At 41.1% G+C, this 20,156-nt stretch overlaps 1 protein-coding gene across 1 annotated transcript in view; it reads right to left on the minus strand.

Moving 5' to 3' along the window:
• Window positions 1-3,219: 3,219 nt before the first annotated feature.
• CNTLN (centlein) overlaps window positions 3,220-20,156 on the minus strand; it is a 279,922-nt gene continuing 262,985 nt past the window's right edge. Inside the window, exons 24-26 of the mRNA XM_065406475.1 lie at window positions 13,661-13,858; window positions 12,007-12,084; window positions 3,220-3,321 (exon numbers count right to left, since the gene is read on the minus strand). Coding sequence (XP_065262547.1) covers window positions 3,220-3,321; window positions 12,007-12,084; window positions 13,661-13,858 — 378 coding nt within the window. The remainder of the gene's footprint in view (window positions 3,322-12,006; window positions 12,085-13,660; window positions 13,859-20,156) is intronic.

Raw genomic sequence — 20,156 nt, forward strand, 5'->3', positions numbered from 1 at the left:
CTGGGCAGCCTGGGGTATGAGCAGGTGGGATGGAGCTGTGAGGAGGGATAGGTGTATTTTCCTCCAACTAGCAAACACTGAAGATCAGGAAGGAACATTAATCGAGCCAGGAGCTGTATTGACTTTCCTCAGGAGCCTTCACTGTGATGGGCAAGCTGCCTTAAAGAAGACCTTGAATCTCTGCATGGATTGGCTGTGGCGCTCAAGGGATCTTCAGAGGTGATGCAAGGTTTCATATATGGAAGAGGTGGTGGGAGGATGAGACTAAGCATCACAGAGTTCCCTTGCTTCTATGAAGTTATTTCCATATAAGGGCAAGACCTAGCCCATACATATCACTACAGTGTTACTGTGGGCAGACAGACATTTTCATGGCAGCCACTATCTCTGACGAGAGAGAGAGAGAGCGAGTGTGTTTCCAAAAGATAAAAATACATCCAACATTCAACAGTTCCTCTGAGGCATACATGATTTGACTATTATATGCTGCCCAAGGTTTAAGCCAGAGTTGGTGCTGGGCCACTGAGTGGGCAGGCAGCCTCACGGAGTCCATGGAACTGTAGTAGGGATATTGACTTGCACCTTAAGCTGAATGCATCATGGTTCTGGAGGCTGAGGCTTTTTAGGTCATTGCACCAGGACCCTGTGGCTCTAGCAGAGCATGCTGTTGCCAAAGAGGCTCAGAGGGACACTGAAGACCTTTTCAACAACTCCTTTCCAAGGCTTGACATGGCCATTGCTGGGAGTGCTAATGCTGAATTACTCTGGGGGCCCATGAATAAAGACATTTTAGCTCTAAGACCCAGAGCTTTGCTGACTAAATTTCTCTCCTCGGTCACAAGTTTTCCACTCCTCCCTTTTCCAAAGGAGAAATGCAGGGTGTGTGTGTGTGACAACTCTGTCTTGTTCTTTGTTGGGAGGTATTAGTCTCTGGAATTAGTCTGCTCATCCTCACTCTCTGGCTGAATCTCATCAGTGACTACCAGTGTGTTCCACATGGTTTCAACCATCTCTTTGGTAAACCATCTCTCTGCTTTTTTGGCTGAAGGTTACCATGAGCTGAAACCAGGAGGTTTGCTTCTTTGGGGAGGACCTTGGATCTCACAGGAGGAGGAGGACTTGGAGAGCTGAATGGCTTTTTTCCTGTGAGTTCTGGCCTTTTGGCTTTTTTTTAAACTTTTTTTTGGGGAGGGAATGGTTGCCCCCTTTTGAAGACTGGTCTCTTTTCTTAGCTGTTCTACTTTTCAGGCCTTATCCCATGGGTGTACTGTGTCTCCGTATGTATTTCTCTCAAGTCCCTGTGCTTGATCTCATATGTAATTGGAGAGGAAGTGAAAGGTACATTCCTGAGAGAGCATGAATACAGCTCTTGGGAAGAAGGAGTGTCAGAAACGATCTCAGATTCCTTGATAAGTCAGATTTCAGAACCTGGAAGAGTGCTCTGGAATTTTTCTCTTTTGAGGTGGATTGGGTCAGGGGAAGAATTCTTGATCAGTGAGAAGAGTCCATTCTGTTAAGTCCCAAGTGGTGAAGAGAACTGACACCCTCTCACAGAGGTGTCTCCTGAGGAGTCTCTTCAGACGTGGGGCCCCAATAAGCTCTCCAGACTCTGACACCTTTCCTTAAGCAGAGTGAGGGGCTGCAGTCTGGAAGCAGCTGTGCCACAGCTGGGACTGCAATGGATAAAGCAGGAAAGCTGAACTGCCACTCTGTTTACACTGCCAATAATTGGAAAATCAGGTGTGTGGGTAAAAGAGCTGTAGCCAAATCCCAGAACCCCATGGAAAAATCTGAACTGCCTCTGGTATTTACAGAAAGTTCAAATGTCTTGTATTGAGGAGGCTTGGGGTTCAGTAATGTTGGCACACCCATGCATTTATCATTTTTGTGGGTATAGGGCAGCGTCCCAGTTTTGAAAACTAGCTCATGAAGTCCATGAATCTACTCCTCAGAAGTCACCTAACCAAGTAGTAGCTATCCATGCACTGACCTTTAGATAATTTATATAAACCATTTTGGTAATGAATGTAGTCCTTGTAAAAAGTATCCAAAAGTCAGACCCACAGATTAAAGTCCAATTTTTCCACAGACAGATGCAACACAGACAATAGTACTGCAAATTCTCTGCACTGCCTAAACAAGGTGCCTCAACTAGTCCTCTTCTAGAGACAAGAGGGTAGTACAGTCTCCACGTCCATTCAATCCTTGAGTCTGACAGCAAGGATGTTAATTAGAGACTTGTGGTTTGGGGGTTTTGCAATATGAACATCTGTCCCCAAAGAACTAGGCTAAAACCAACTCACTGAACATAGCTCAGCTACAGAGCTACTCTCCTGGCTTGCCATGCAACACGTGGGATACAGCAGCAGGAAGAGCTGTGTTTAGGACATAGGCAATAGGTGTGGGTTTGTTTTTTTTGTGTGCGTTTTTTTTTTGTTTACAGTTTATGAGCAAAATTCTGCACGCAACACTTCAGAGGCTTCTCATTAAAAAAAACACACTGGAAATCATTTTTATTTTGGTGAAATATTTCTTAAATACAATTAAATACATTGGACTCTCAACACCTAGATAGAAACCAAAAATACAGCTTGCCTAATGGTCTCTGAGGCTACTGAATACTTTTCCATTTTATTATTTCATGTTCTTAACATAAAACAAAACCACTCAAGAAATGCATACCATTTTATGCAGAGGAAATAATAAAGGCTGGGATCTGCAAAGGACTCAAAAGGAGCAAGATGTCCAAATCCCATTGAAATTCAATGGATTTGGACACAAAACTCCATCACAGCTAAAGTGTTCTGAACGACATAGCGCCCCCCCACCCCCACAGTGTCTGGGCCGTTTTTTGCATACATGGTGCTCTCACTGATTTGTACAGTTCCTATGGCTTACCGTTCACATCAGTGACATCTCATCTCCTCAAGGCTTGCACTGGCTTTCTTTACTAATGTACTTGAAGGAAAATCATTTTAAAGTTTGCATTGATTTGTGGCAATTTTAGTGTTCAGCAATCAAATCTACACTTTTCCTCTTTAAATGAGAATGTAATTAATTCCACTTGTTCAACAATTAATTAGTTCACAGAGTCTTCTTCCTTCTATATTGAACTTGACTACTGACAGTTTTCTATATGAAGGGGAAAGATGTCAGGAGCACAAAACATTTCCCAGTCACTTTGTATAAAACCCTTTCCAAACATCATTCGCAGCAGTATCATATGGTTTGCTTCATAAGAGAACTATACTCTTCTACCAGTTTCTTCTTCTCATTTAGTTTTTCCAGTACTGCATCCATTAAATATGAAGCGAAAGGAAACTGAAAAAAAAATAAGAAAAATGATTACTGAACTCTATATTTCCTTCAGCTGAAAAATATATGCTAAATATCCTTGAACCATTACATTTCACTTATTTCTGACAACTAGCACCCACTTGCACACATCTGATCTTTCAAAACTGATCTGCCTGGTTAGTGTGTGTAACTTTGTTCTTTATCATAAAAATGATAAAAGAGCAGAGTAAAATGAAAAAAGATAAACGCCTTATTGAACAATTCATGGTTTACTGACCATGTTAATGATGTAATCTACAATACTAGCAGCTCTGTCATTTATCTTCAATCAGCTGATCAATATGAGGTTACAGTCATCTCTAGGGCACATATAAATAGAAGTAGTACTGTATGTTCACTACGCTCAAGAGAGTGAGACAGAACTATCAATACAGTTCCCTGTGCTACTGCTAAATGTCTCAAGAGTTGTATAGTGAAACTTTTGTGAATAAATGCAGAAAAAATATCTCCATTGATCAGGATGTTGCAGAGAAGTCTGTTACTCTAAACATAATGGGAATTTTACAAAAAGCTGAGTTTACATATTTTACAGAAAAGTTAGATTCACTCTTGTATCTACGTTCAAATCCAGCTTTTTAAAGGAAAACAACTGGTGTATTGTCCTCTATTATATCTTTAAGACGTAACATATACTAGATTTTATTGCATACAGTTTGGACGTTTTCAGTGTATATCATACTGTACAAAATGGTGTAGATTCAGCCCTGGATAGATTCTGCTGCCAGCGTAATCCAAGTGTTTGAGTGCAGGGAGGTGGAAAGTCCATCAGAGGGTGGCACAAGGTAACACCAACTCCACTCAGTTACCCATTGCCCCCAAAAGTGAGCAGTACTGGTGGGGTGGCAGGCTCAGATGTTGCACTGCTTCAGTACACCTTCTGGAAAGCCTCTGCTAGCAGAGGATGTCCCAGGAACAACTTAAAGCTGCCCCTCCTGGAAGAAGCCTTGGGTTAAAGCAGTGGTGTCCTTTCACAGAGAGGTGAATCCTAATGGAAGAGCCGCATTTACAGCCAGTACCAGAAGAGGGAAAGATAATTTGCCCCTAACTATGCTATCAGAGTGAATCAAACCAAATAATCACACCAATGGATATATATGTAAAATGGGTTTACGTTCTAGTTGTCGAATAGAGAAATCAGTTCTCCCTGGTGTTTAGGACTCAACTCAAGATAACCATCCCAGTGTTTTCACAATTCCACACTCCATGTCTATTGTTTGACAGTACATTACCTCTGTTCTGAATTTCTTTTTTCATTTCTATATCCTCCTCTCTTCCCATCATGTCTGCTGGGCTTTAAAGACTAATCTGGGTTGATATTATTTATGTCCGATATAGTTATTGCACATTTCCTATAGAAAAGGCACAAACTACAAAAGAAGCTAAAAGCTAGCGTGAAAGGACATTGAACAAGCTGAACAATGGTAGGGCTATTTTTATTTAGATTTTTTAGAATTAAAATGTATAAAACGATAGAGGGTAAAATCTTGACCTTACCCATGTGGGCTGTGCATGAGGGATGGAGTGGTGCGGGCCAAGTACTATGTCTTGCTCAACAGTCACTGCATTTACAGGGCAAGCTGCCATGGTGTGCTGTGTATTCCTCCTCTTGAGTAAGAACGGTATGTGCACAGGGCTAGCACTAGCTGGCTGGATATGACCTCCAGCGCTCAGTCTATAGCCCCTAGGTCTGTGATGTGGGATTGCTGAGCTAGTCAAGCACACTTACTAGCACTCTCTTGAGAGCTTCAGGAACTACTACACTGTTGCGTGAGGATCAAACCATTGATCACAGCATGTACTGGTATTACAACAGCATAATCTCAGCTCAAATCCTTTGCCGACTGTACTGTAATCTGCGGGCCTGTCTCCTCAGCCCAGGAAGGACTCACTGTTATGTCCAGAGTACTTCAGGCCCTTCTTCCAGGGCACCATTTTATTTTTCAAACATAAAACTTAGGCAAAACATCTAAACAAAGCAGTTCCTCCACCAGGGGCTACAGCTCCCAGAGGCTTTCCCACTTGTCCCTCACAAAGCTGAACAGAAGACAACCCTCCCCTTCAATCCCCCTGCTTCAGGAACCCATCACCATCCTGCAACTCCATCCCAACTGAGCTCTCTCTCAGCCCATTACAGGGATCACTTGACCCCTTCCCAGCAGGGTCTGATAATCAAACAGGGCTGGCTGGCCCCAGACCTCAGGCACTTAAAGAGGCAGGCCATCCTGTTACAGTTACCTTCTACTGTGCTGGAAAATTACTGACCATAGCATGGTGCCCACTCTGTAACTACTCTTCATTGTTTACATATACTTCAAAGTCTCGCATAAGTTCTTCTTTCCCTAGCTTGACCACATTCATTTTTGATTCATTTTATATTTTTTCCTAATGAATTGCTTTAAATTAATGTATTATCTCACTGCTTTCTCAGGTACCTATCATTCTATAGCGTACTCGCTGTTCACTATTTTTGCAGCTGTATGTCATAACGAAGTGATCTTTAAAGAAGCCTTTCTAACTAAATTATTCACTTAAATCAAGAGCAGCAGAAGGTTGAATATTGTGGCATTCTCTCACATTTGTCAGTTTGGGAGAAGTATTTGTGTTTTTATCTGATTCTCTTTATAGACATACACTCTGCACTGAACCACTGCAGTCTTCATCTTCAATAGAAGCCTGTCAGATTTACTTTTATAGATGACTTTGTAAATACGCTGGGATATTTGCGTTCCTGTTCAGGATTTCAGAACAGTTGACGAAAATCCAATCTAAAGAATCCATCCCAGATTTTAAACCTGACTAAAGCCCAGGGCAGGGCTGTGTGAATTTAGTTAGCCCATGTCCGTACCTAGGCTGTGCAGACATGTTCAGTACAGCTGTCAGTTATGTATTTTAGTACTGAATGTGGTTTCATTCAAGTGGCTCCCAATAATCTGGGCCACAACCAGTTTTCTGAAAGGTAACTGGTGGTAATAATACTAGATACCATCAACTGTAATTTATAATAGCATTGAAGGGAAGTAAAATTTAATAGAGTTGTATAAATTCAGACAATCTGAGAGCAACAGCAGCCTAGCTTTACATGTTTTAAGACTTACCATATTGCCTAAGTTTTCAACTTTTCACTGTTGTAATAGGAAAATCTATAAAGATGAAGTGGGAACATTCTGTGCAGATGTTAACAAGACAGCTAGTCATCTTGGGGACATAGTCCACTAGGAGGGAGCATGGTCTAATAGTTACAGCACAAGCCTAAGAGTCAGGAGTGCTAGGTTCTCTTCTCAGCCTTGACAGAGTCACTATGACCTTGGGCAAGATAATACCTGTCTTTCAGATTCTCCATCTGTAATAATGGGGAAAATAATATTTATCTGCCCCATGGGGTGTTAGGAAGCTTTAGCAATTTGTGTTTTGAAAGTGCTTGGAGATCCTTAGATGGAAAAAGGTATAAATGCAAAGTGGTGGTGTTGTTATTCTAATGAGGAATGACATCCCAGTTCACAGTGTGTCAATTACCAAAAGCATCCACCCCACAGACTGTATTATTCTGCTTGACAGTGATTTACAAATTAATACAAAAATTAAGTTGTTTAATTCTTTGCTAATATTTTTGGAGTGCACACAACAGTGATTACAAATACATTTAATCTGCCCATTGCGGCGAGTATTGCAATAAAACCTTTTATATTTTTTTATGTAAATAGATTATTTTCCCACTTCAGAGCAGCTTCATCTTGAAGAAGGTAAATTGTAAATTCAACGGAAATGAAACTTGAGCAGAGCAGGCTGAAATTGCATCTGAAGCTGCTAATTTCAGCAGAGGCAAAACTGGAGCGTTTGTTCATTTCAACTTAAATGAATTAGTTGTAAAAACTCAGTAGGGTAGTAATCTGAAAATTCATCACTCTATTATTGTTCCTTGGCTATACCGATTTGTGAAGACTCATGTGACTAACAAATTCCCATCTGTACATCTGTTGTCCACTATTGGCACATGTTGGAACATTTGCTAATGAATCCAACTGCTCCCTTTATTCAGCCCATTTCATACAATGCAATGCATGATTATTACTGCTCATCCCATAAAATCATACATTTATAGTATTCCAAACTACCAACCTAGAGAACAGAGTTCCTGTCGTATTACTGCAAGGACAACACAAACATGGATGCTAGGCTTGATGGCCCAGCACGGATCTTAAAAGCTATATAACACAACGTACTGGTTCTAGATGCAGACTATCATGTCTGTTAGGGAGACTTAGCTGTTTTAAGGACAGGATTCTTGAAGCTGTAGTCTCTGGGTTAAAAAAGGAAGGTAGATGGTGACAGTGGTAGCATGGGGGGGGGGGGGTTCATAGGATTGAGCATGTGACTATGCTGGCAGCAAGGCCTGCTGTGGAAGAGAGAGAAAATAAAAGACAGGCTCTGTTGCTAGGAAGACAGCATGGGAAGGCAGGGAGTCGACCCCACCGGGAAATCTGAAGGGGGACATCTATGGCTGTTAGGCTACATTCCCAGATGAGAACTGAGTGGGTCTGTGGTCAGATGCCAGTGAGAGAGTCAAGCCCTGCTGGGAGGGTTGTGGAGAACCCTTGTAGCTGAAGGGTGGAAGGACGGTTGCAAGACCTGATACAAAAGGGAAGGATTATCCATAGACCCTAGTGAGAGATCTGTAGAAAGCTGGGGACAAGGTGTGATTGGGAGTTTTCTTGTTTGTTACAACTACTGGAATACAATTTTTATATTAATAAAGAAGCCCCAAGGAGGGTACATTTTATTATGGAGTTATTGTTGCATTAGGCATGATAACCCCAGAGGCACACAAGGAGGAAGGGGAACTGAGGCACAACTGTGTACCTGACAAAGGACCAGTTAAGCCAACCTTGTAACAGGCTCCAAGGCTTGAAAGTTTTTGGCAGACTACTTGTACCTTGTTAAAAATCTCTCTTGGAGGTTTGAAGGTAGGGTTGCCAGGTGTCCGGTTTTTTACCTGAACGCCCGGTCGAAAAGGGACCCTGGTGGCTCCGGTCAGCACGGCTGACCAGGCCATTAAAAGTCCGGTCAGCAGCGCAGCGGGGCTAAGGCAGGTTCCCTGCCTGCCATGGCTCCCGGAAGCAGCGGCATGTCTCCCCTCCAGCTCCTATGCATAGGGACAGCCAGGGGGCTACGCATGCTGCCCCTGCCCCAACCGCCAGCTCTGCAGCTCCCATTGGCCAGGAACCACAGCCAATGGGAGCTGCGGGAGTGGCACCTGTGGACAGGGCCTGACTCAAACAGCTAGCATAGGCACTAGGAATGTGAGGAGAGAAGTGGGGAAAGAATCTTCCTTTCATGCCCCACTGGAGCTGTGGACATGTCTAATGTATAGAATGGCCTACATTGGTTGTTATGTGCCCTATTCCCCCATTAGGGAAGGACTGGAGATTGTGTGCCCTGGTGGATTCCCCAGCTCTGCCTTGCTCATGCCCCATTAGCTATGGATAGCCTCTCAGAAGTCTCCAGGCAGGGGCGTGTACCTCCTATGACGCCTCTTCACATACAGCACCCGCTTGTGCCACAGAAACCCATTAACTTTCACCCCATTCTATTTTACATACAAGGGGTGTGGTTTTTAGGATGTTTGTTTTAAATTTTTCAGTGATGAGGTTCCAGGCACTGGGAGTTGATGCATGAATACAAAGATCATCAAAAAGACCTCATTGGCCAGTCAAAATGTAGCTTTAGACAATGTGTGTTTATAAATATCACAGTAGAATTCCCAACTCAGTTATTTCCTTAGCTAATATAATTTTTATTTGAATAATATTTTGAAAAGGAAATTTCTCTATTTAGATTGTTCGGGCAGTTCTTTGCATGTGTTCGTACAATAGCTAGTACAGTGAGGCCTCGATTCTGACTGAGGCCTCTGGGCACTATATTATGTACTTATTAATCATAGCAACAGTAATACTTTTCTAAAGCCAGCATAAATACAAACCTTTTCAGGTCATAACCGTACAGAAAATAGGAGTGTAGATGAAGTGTAAAACAGAGGTGTGCTATAGTCGTTTATGATTACACTCTCGGGGAAATCTATAAAATGACATTAAAAGCAACTAGTGCTTCCCCCAGTCTCCCCCAAAATTTCTAATGCAGCAGTAAAACAGCATATGTCAGTAATAAAAATAAAATGTCTATGACATTTTAAATGTTATCGTACTGTCACAGTGGAATAAAATTAGCTTGAAAAATGATCTAGAGGGATATGATGCAGTTCATTATGTATAACAGCAACAGCAGCAGTTTCCCAGTGTTCATAAAGGTTTCTCCATTAAATTTACCTCCAGTCAATAATTAGGAGTCCACAAATAAACCTAGGCAATTAAATCAATACTGCTGGGCAATTATGTTCCAGAGTCCGGGCTCAATGGCACAAAAAGACACTATATCAAACTGCAGTGATCTGATGCAATTTTCTGCAGGACATTTTCTCACAATAAGTGCAGAAAGTAAGCCTGAGATGCCATATCACAGATGTGTATGTGTACATAGAATATAAATGTATCTCACTGTGCAAAGTCTACATTTTATTCTTATTAGAGTCCTGACAAAAAGTTCCCATTTTTTCCACTGTTAAATTGAGCATTTCAGATCAGATTTTTTAGAAACATGTATTAAAAGTAAACACAGTATCCACCAATGCACAAGACCTGACTTGAAAATGGTAAAGGGCATATCCTTCTCCATGGGCTACTCCCAGGTAGGGTCAGTTTTCTTCACGTCCATCTGTAGGAGGCATGATTTAATCCCTCACACAGAAGAGGAAGCAGATCTTGACCCCAAAACCAGCCAATCCCCTGGTATCCTCCAGGCTCTTGCCAAAACATTTTCTATGGCAGTTGGGCTGCCAGGTGTCTCCCATGCCCCTACAATCCCTGCCAGGAAAATGGAGCAGGGATGCCTCACAACACAGAGAGGGGAAGCAGGTAAGTTAATGATGATTGAATCACCATTCACTTACTCACTAAATTCCCATGAGTTAGAGACGAGGAAAGTGCTCCTGCTGAAAGCAAGCAGTCCCTCCTCCTTCCCTAGCTGAAGTTCCCAGTCCCCTTGGAGCCTAAACAGAAAGAGGTACTTGGTCACAAAAACACCACTCTCCTCATCCTCAATGCACGCCTCTGCTTGTGGTGGTGGAGAGGATGATACTTTTATGATCTGCCAGGTGCAAAGACAAAAATCACATCTGAATTAAGAAAGAATATAGTCCCCAGTATGAACCAAGCACATCATTTATTCCTACAACTTACTAAAGTTTATGTTCAAAATTTCTCAAATCTGAAGGAAACGTAGGGACTACATTCGTTTTTCTGTTTTGTTTCAGTTTTGCATCTAGCACTAAAACTATTTGAATGAAGCTGTACTGCTTGTGGCCAGGCCAATGCAATTCAATGGGTATTTCAATCTCCTCGGCAGCAGCAATTAAGCAGCCTTAGTGGTAGTATCTTCTGATAACGAATGAAGAAAAACAATCACCATTTTAATAGCGGATTATGGGATTTAATCTTGACACTGAAATGTTTTTTATGTTCTTTAAACATTATTTGCTGTTTAGAAATGACTAGCCTCTGAAATGGCTTTCAAAATATTTTTAATTATCTGCTTTCTTACTAGAAATGAAGTATACAGCTTAGGCACTCACACTACTGCATATACATTTACACTTATAAATCAAATATTTTATTTCAGATATTAGATACACGTAATCACGATTCAGAAGGTAACTAAAATATAATGAAAAAGTTTCAAGATCCAGTGGATGTTGTCAGTGATGTCCAAACAACAACTGACTACGACTAGAAAAGCAGGGCTCTCACCTGCCAATAAACTGCCCTTGATCACTTACAAGAGGGGAGCATCCCAGCAGACTGTGTGTGTATTAAAAAAAAAGACTTGAAAGAGAAGAAAAAGTATCACACAGGTCACAGCGGCAGTCTCAGAGGACCCCTCAGGGATTTCAACTAGTCTCAGCCTTGTCATCCTCTATGCAGCCTTCCACTCTGCACAGAAAATGTCGATAGGAAAATGTTTGAGGGGCCTCTGGTGGAAATTTTTTCATTCTTTCTGCATTGACAGGATGCCAAATCAATATTTACTTCCCACTAACAAGCTGCTCGAGGTCTCAGTAGAAAATATTGTAGAGAATGCGGGAAGACACGGTAATAAACAGCTGTCTGGCTGTGAGGAAAACATGAATTGACTGGAAACAGGTCCATAGTAAAAGGTCACTGAAACTCATGAACTCCTCAGGTGTCCATATCAACTACTGACTTTAAAGGCACATAATAAAAAATCTTTTTCCTAAGAGGTATGAAAGAATGGATCCTTTTCACTCTACCAAGCATACAGACTGACTCAATAATTTAATTAATACATTTGTGAAGATCTGTGTTGGTTTTCCCCAGATTCTTTTCATCCGTTAAGTTAGCTAGTACAAATATGGCATTAACTTCTTCTCTGTCTCATGTAATGCCTCACAGTTAAAGAGAAGTAGGAAAGAAACATCAGAAAATAATAACGTTGCACTGCATGAATGACTACTATTAAAGATATATAATTAGTTAGATTAGGAAGTTTTAATTCATTAAGTGGATAAATAAAATGTAGTACCTGTCCTTCAAGAAGTTTCTGTATGTAACACAGCCATTCCTTATCTTTTTCAACTTCCATTTTAGCCCTTTCTGTTTCCTAAAAATAGAATAAATATGAATTACATAGTATTTTGCTACTATTATACTCGCAGAAGATACTGGATAGTTACAGACAACCATAACTGCATTTTCGCACACCAATTGAGTAACTGTATGTGTAAATGGGGACAATACTTTGAAAACTGGCTGTCTAAATTGGATCCGCAAAATCTTTGAGGGCTTCCATTGTATTTACATAACCTATATTTGCACATGCAACTGGATAACAGCATGCCCAGTTCTTCTTTAAAATACACTTGTGTGTGAATGAATATATGTGCAAATTTTGTAAGTGCAATTGAGGAAGTCACTTTGGAAGTTTGGGATCTACACATAGATTAATAAAATAAAACATGCATGTGATGTATATATACAGTGTAAGTATATCAACTGTACATTTACATGTCCTTTGTGTGTGTATTAGACACAGACACTTAGAATACACATTATGGCAAAAATATAGGACCCTATTCTGATCTCAGTTACACTGAGGTAAATAAGGAATAACTCCATTGAAATCAATAAACCTACAGAGGTGTAGAACTGGTTTTAAGTGAGATAGAAATCAGACCTATAACGTATTTGTGTGTATGCAGTCTCTCTCTCTCTCTCTCTCACACACACACACACACACACACACTGCAATTCCTTTAAAAGTGTGGAACACACCCTTTGTGGCTTCTACAATGTGGAGTGCTAACAGAACTAGTCATAATCTGTTGTGACAATGTGAAAGTATTATCACTACTAGTCAACATTTTCCAAGTAACAGCACACACACACTTTTTATATTTGTTTGTACACACAGTCAGTCTACATCTTTTTTACTCACTAGCTAGCTTTATTTCAGCTTGAGCAACTAAGAAAACATAATATTTATCACAGAGTGTTTTGATGATGTCAAATCAAATATTCTGCCATATAACTGTAGGATAGGCTCAAGAAAGAAAAACAACAGGCTCTTTATTAGAAAACACCCATTTAACAGAATCACGTTAATAGTTACCGAAATTAGAGAAAACATGCACAAGTAAACTGATTTTGGTATGACACAATACATTCCAAATTGCTTCATTAGTACTGAAGTCCACCTTCAAAATGAATGTTGTGTGTGACATTATCAAATTTCCTCATGAAAAAAGGAAATTACTAAGGATTTTGAAATTATTAAAATCTCCGCTCAAATTATTAAAATCTCCGTTCAAATCAGTAAATTTATTTTTAATGTATGCATTTTAATGTACGCATAATGTCTCCACTATAACTTTGCCCCTTCTATTTGTTCCTTTATTCACCTGTTACATTTTGTCTAAATCTTAGATTGTGAGCTCTCTGAGGAAGGCACTGTCTTTACGTTCTCTCTTTGTACAGTGTCTAATACAGTGAGGCCTTGATCCACGATTGGGAGTTCTTGGGTGCTACTGCAGTAGTTATAATAATAAATAAAAAAATGTTGGGCCACATCCTCAGTTGATGAAAACTGTAGTAGCGCCACTGATTTACATGGAACTGCATCAATTAACACCAGCTAAGGATATGCCCTTTATCCTAAAATAGTCCTTAAAATAGCTTACCTCATCATCTTCTGTATCTAGCATCTCCGCTAGGTCAGTCTTTGAAATATTAAGGATAGATGCTGCCAAGGACTGGGCTCGGTGGACGGACTCTTTGGAAAGATATCTGTTGCATTCTTTCTCTTCTTGTATTTTTTTAGCATGTCTGATTCGCATTCTCATCTCCTGTACATTACGCTGTAACTCTCTGGTTAAGGCCTAGAATATATGAGAGAGATAAATACACTACTGTAGTTTTGTGAAAGTGCAAATGCGATGAAAGATAAGCTTTAGGTTGTAAGCTCCTGGGGACAGGAATTCCTTGTCATTTTCGGTCACTGTTTAAATAGTAAAGTCTGAAACAAAAATGAAGAAGTAGATGCAATATAGAAAATAAACGAAATTTAGCCTAATCTGGTCATTCCGTTTCATATTTTTGTTAGCTGTATCTAAAACTAATTACCTGACATCACTCCCCTTAACATAAAGCATATTCACAGAGCCAGCAAAGAGACTGATACAGATACCACTGATTTAACTCTCAACCCTTTTCAGATTCAATGGGACACAATCATCTTTAGAGTAACTTCACTGATCTCAATGGAGTTACACCAGGACTGGATTTGCCCCAGTGTTCAAGCAATGGTACCAGTTAAGCTGATCTGCAGGCTGTCACATCAAGTAGCAGAAAGTTGTCTTTTTCTCCATCAGTAGGCACTATGCTTCCCACCATGTGACCACAATGACATCACTCAAATTGTGTTTATTAATTCCTTCCTTCTTTGTTCATTTCTCCAACCCCCAGTCACCAGAAGTAGTGATTATCAGTCTGCTAATTAGTGGCCACATACTTGAAGCACATGTAAGTGAAGAGTAGAAACCCTCCTCCCCCCAATCTGGTGGCTGTACCTGATGTCCATCCTGCACATTTTTATAGTCAAGGTTTAAACTGGGATTTGTGATTTATACACAGCTGGCTGATCATCTGGACCTAGCCAAGCCATTAAAGTCTATGCTAAGCTGGTTTGAGCAGGTAGTCACTTTTTTGATTGTATATACTTTAAAGCTATTAGCTCAGAATGTACATAAGCAGCCTGACCCTGTTCCCACTGAAGTGGAAGGAGGATCAGGTCCCAAAGGAAGGCTATATAAGAGACTAGTTTCCAAATCCAAGCCTTAAAGTATAGGGCATCAGTGAAGATTCAGCTCTAGCCTCCCTTTTCTGCTTTTGGAGAACATTTAGAACTAGTTTTAAGCTAGAGTAGGATGCCTGATCTGGACAAGATAGCATTAAATAACTCAAACCAAACCAAGCATGGGTTTACTGTGCTCATCCTGGAATTCAATTCCTATGTACCAGAAAGCTGTTGACAAATTCAAGGGAATTCAGAGAAGAGCAGGCCATGGCTAAGAGATAACTAAGTGGGATATGATTTTGAAAATGTAAAGATAGTTCAATGTAAGTGGCAAAAAATAAGAGGCACTATTTAGGGTGGTCTAAAGGAATCCTGGGATAAAATTGAGAAAAGGAAAATTTGGGGTGATTATCGGGAAAGCTTCCTGACAGCTAGATATATAGTATTAATTTCTGAAATACTCTCCCCCAGGGACGTGGACATAGTGTGAGCCCCTTCACTTAGAATATATAAAACAAGACAAAACACAAGAAAATGTACATAGGAAACACCTTACAGTGACTAGGAGGTGGCCTCAATGCCCTAATAGATCTTTTCCATCTCTAAACGTCTCTGATTCAATGGCATAGCATCCCAGAGCACTACCGCTAAGCCACCAGGCTGACAACACAAGTGATTTTTTTTGAAGTGTGACTTTGTCAGATGCAGAGAAAGATGAGTGTTATTTAAAAATTGCCAGCTGGGGAGAGTTGAGAGAACAACGGTAGCTCACTGTCAGAAGATCCACCTAGTGTACCCAAGTGGCACCATGAGCCAACCATTAGGACTGCAATTGTCAACAAATAATATCCTGGGTGAGTTTAAGATGGGAGAATAAGGGTTTTCTTTTGATCATCATATCCAGGATTATTTTTAATAAACTATCTTTCTCCAGCCGTTGATAAATTCCTGAAAATTCTTTCCATATTCAGAGCTAACAAGCACTGAATACCTTAGTCTCATATAAAATTGATTGCAGTATTATGAAGCCTGTTTATTGGCATTTTGGGTAAAGTACTCTTCAGCCTTCAGTGTAATCAAAACACTGTTAATGTATTTGAAACAAATCTTAACAGATTTCTCTGATCCCAAGGTCTATTCATTATCTTCCTGTTACTCTCACAATTTAGTATTTTGCTACAACTAGTTAAACTAGCCTTATTATAAACTTGCATTCCCCCAACACAGATTCTGAAGGTACATCTACACTTACGGTGGGGTGTAGAGTACAGGCACCGCACGCCCAGTTAGCACGGGTATAAACAGCAGTGGACGGTGAGGGACGGTTCAGGCGAGTAGAGTGGAGCAGAGTGCCGTACATGCCTGAACCCTAGTGTATATACCCTACACAGCTATCTGCATGCCCAAGTAGTTCTTCCCATGTTTACATCTCTATTTTTAGCAGCGTAGTTGCCTGCTGCCTCCCTGCTGTTGGAGCCTCGTCTCACCGCAGCGAAAGGCTCCAGCAGCAGGGAAAGGCTCTAGCAGGGGGAGGCAATGGAGAACAGCTCTGGCATTTCCCCACTGCAAGAGCTTTTCCCCACTGTGAGAGTCTTTCACTGCCACTTGTAGCTGCACCCCACAGTGACAAGGGTGGACTCAGCCTGCTTTCACTGCAGCGTGTAGTGCCTGTACCCTACACGCTGCCATAAGTGTAGACAAAGTGCGGTGGGTACAATGAAAGCGAAACAGGTACTCCAATCTGTCCAATGTCAAAAATAGCAAAAGGATTCCAGCTCCTGTGGTATTTTCAATATAATGTCTTGAGACAATTTATTTCCATAATATTTCTAGAGCTGACCAGCCAGCTGGCTGGGGGGAAAGTCAGAGCACGAGATTTTCAAAAGAATCTAAGGGAACTGGGCCCTATTCTCTACTGGCCAAATTAAAAGTAGCTGTGTAGGCACTGCTTTAATGTTGCAGCTCAGACTCTCAGGCCTCCCTATCCCTGCAGGCTTGAGAGCCCGAACCCCAGCTGAGCCACAACTACATGGCTATTTTTAGCACTCTAGCAGGAGCCCCACTAAACAAAATCTGTGGATCCAGGCTGAGGCAGATGCATTGCACAGATGCAGTGCTGACCTATCCAAACTGAGACAGGAAGCCACTGTCCAACTGATTTAAACAGCTAACCAATTTCTAACAGGGTTTGGTTTGTGTTGAACCAAAGTGTGTTGAACTGAGTAGCAACACTGTTCTCTAATTCAGTAAAGGTCCAATACAGACTGTACTGAAGGTTCAGATTTACTCTGGTCTGAGGTTCCAAACTAATCAAGCATTTCCCATTGCGTGTTTTACAAATTTAAATATTTTGAAAGAGACAGCACTATAGACAAACCCGCTGAAGTGAATGCAGGATATGGCTTTAATGTAGTATTCATGTTTGATGACAACACCTTTTATTAGTATTAGCGATGCTAGTACTTGCTCTTTCTTTTTGTTTTCCTTTGTCTCAAATCTAGGGGATATTTTCTTGCTCAAGTCATTTTCCCAGCTTAGACGTTACTGTCAGATTTATTCCTGTGGGACATACTTAGCTTCTACCAGCCGACTGGAGTGGGAATCCCTGATTAATTCCTGAAAATGGCTCTACAACACATCAGTGCAATTGCTACTGGGCCAGCTATATATAATGCAATAGTTTAAATCTCCAATCCTTTTTAAGCAGTAGGAATTGTCACGTTAGCTATAAGCTGCATGTAGTTATATAAATCTTATAACTATGTATTACAACAACATCCCCTGCAGTTATCATTACAAACTAATTTCCATTATAAACCTTGTTTCCATATTTTCCTAACTTTCTGAAACATTCATTTTTTGGGGTAAAATTTTCCATTCTTAAGTCTCTACAGAAGGTGACTTTTTTTAAAAAAAAGTTTGAGCAATGTATCTTTTGCCATTTTTGAGGTCTACAAGGCTGAAAATATTACATTTCCTATTTTTAAAAGTGGCCACACATTTTTACACAGAGATTATTTGGAAATGGTGCAACTTTGAAAACTGGCATGTATGGTAAAGTGTCCACATTGAGAAGTAAATCCATGACCAAGTCTGACAAACACTGATTGGATAATAATAAAACTTCCCATCTCCCCCTATTCAGAAAAGATTATTCCCATGTAGGGGAGTAGATACTATGGATTTTCCCCATGCAAAGGGTTGGGGGATTTCAATCTGCTAAACACTCAACATTACAATTGACATGAGTTGATCCTGGACCATTGCAATGGTACTTGATGATGGCCTCAATGCCTATAACTATGGATGTAATTACCATGATTACTTACACAAATGACCCCATAGCTGTCTGAAGAATCACTTGCATGTGGAGTCCTTGATTTATATGCATAGTCAAAGTAACCATGTGCACAAATGTAGGGAAGCAACTGTGCAACCAATGAGTGCATAAATGAGCCTCTGCTTTCTAAAACAACACAGCCCAGAAAAATCACCAGAGTCACGAAATGCAAAAGTTAAGATTCCAAATGCAGTGTTATCTTAACTATGTTGCAAATCATGTAATGTTTTCTAGTCCACTATTTAAATATGTATTTTAATAGTTTATTCTTTTTGTCATAAAATATATATACACTATAAAAACATTCAAGATGTGCAACATGGCCCTGTTAATATTTCAACTGTAACTCAGACTTTGCATTACCTTATTTCTGGTGACTAACATTTAAACCTTAATGACATTAAAAAGGTTTTTGTGCATACAGTAAATTCACTTGATGTAAGGCCTGTAAAAATAAATACTTAGTACAAGCTTTATACTTTATACAGACTCTAAAATGCATGCTGGTTACAGCCTTGCATGAGAGGCAACACATAGCTGTGCCACGACAGGAGCAGCCCTGGGAAGGAACTGTAGAGTACATATAAGGCAACCGGGGATTGGGAAACAACTCTCTCTGTGGGCAGGTTACTCCATAAAGGCCCACCACAGGCTTTCTGAATCACCTGAGTTTGGCCACAGTGGACCACAGCTGTGATCTGGTATGGCAATTTCTATGTCTCCTCCCACTCCTGGATGTTCGCCTTCTTTTCAAACCACCCCTTTTACTCTTGGAACAGCCTCTCCCCTGGTGGTGGCTAAGCAAAGTCATCCAATGATGATCCTCACCTTTGTGCTATTGTATTGTTCCCCTTGCTGTTTGTGAGCTAAGTCAGGTAGGGATTTTGTTTTATTATCTGTTTATAGAGTGCTCTGTATCTACTGGTTACTAGGCAGTATAAATCCTATTCTGTTTACTCAGGCAAAAATGTACTCCCATTAGTATCAATAGAATAGAATCATAGAATCACAGAATATTAGGGTTGGAAGAGACCTCAGGAGGTCATCTAGTCCAATCCCCTGCTCAAAGCAGGACCAACACCAACTAAATCATCCCAGCCAGGGCTTTGTCAAGCCGGGCCTTAAAAACCTCTAAGGATGGAGATTCCACCACCTCCCTAGGTAACCCATTCCAGTGCTTCACCACCCTCCTAGTGAAATAGTGTTTCCTAATATCCAACCTAGACCTCCCCCACTGCAACTTGAGACCACTGCTTCTTGTTCTGTCATCTGCCACCACTGAGAACAGCCGAGCTCCATCCTCTTTGGCACCCCCCTTCAGGTAGTTGAAGGCTGCTATCAAATCCCCCCTCACTCTTCTCTTCTGCAGACTAAATAACCCCAGTTCCCTCAGCCTCTCCTCATAAGTCATGTGCCCCAGCCCCCTAATCATTTTCGTTGCCCTCCACTGGACTCTCTCGAATTTGTCCACATCCCTTCTGTAGTGGGGGGGACCAAAACTGGATGCAACACTCCAGGTGTGGCCTCACCAGTGCCGAATAGAGAGGAATATTCACTTCCCTCAAACTGCTGGCAATGCTCCTACTAATACAGCCCAAGATGCCATTGGCCTTCTTGGCAACAAGGGCACACTGCTGACTCATATCCAGCTTCTCGTCCACTGTAATCCCCAGGTCCTTTTCTGCAGAACTGCTGCTTAGCCAGTCGGTCCCCAGCCTGTAGCGGTGCATGGGATTCTTCCTTCCTAAGTGCAGGATGCTGCACTTGTCCTCATCAGATTTCTTTTGGCCCAATCCTCCAATTTGTCTAGGTCACTGTGGACCCTATCCCTACCCTCCAGCTTATCTACCTCTCCCCCACAAGCTTAGTGTTAACTGAGAACTTGTTGAGGTGCAATGAATGCCATCATCCAAATCATTAATAAAGATGTTGAACAAAACTGGACCCAGGACCGACCCCTGGGGCACTCCGCTTGATACCGGCTGCCAATTAGACATCAAGACATTGATCACTACCCATGAAGCCCGACAATCTAGCCAGC

This window comes from Emys orbicularis, chromosome 6, assembly GCF_028017835.1.
Source record: "Emys orbicularis isolate rEmyOrb1 chromosome 6, rEmyOrb1.hap1, whole genome shotgun sequence".
In the NCBI taxonomy this organism is placed as follows: Eukaryota; Metazoa; Chordata; order Testudines; family Emydidae; genus Emys; species Emys orbicularis.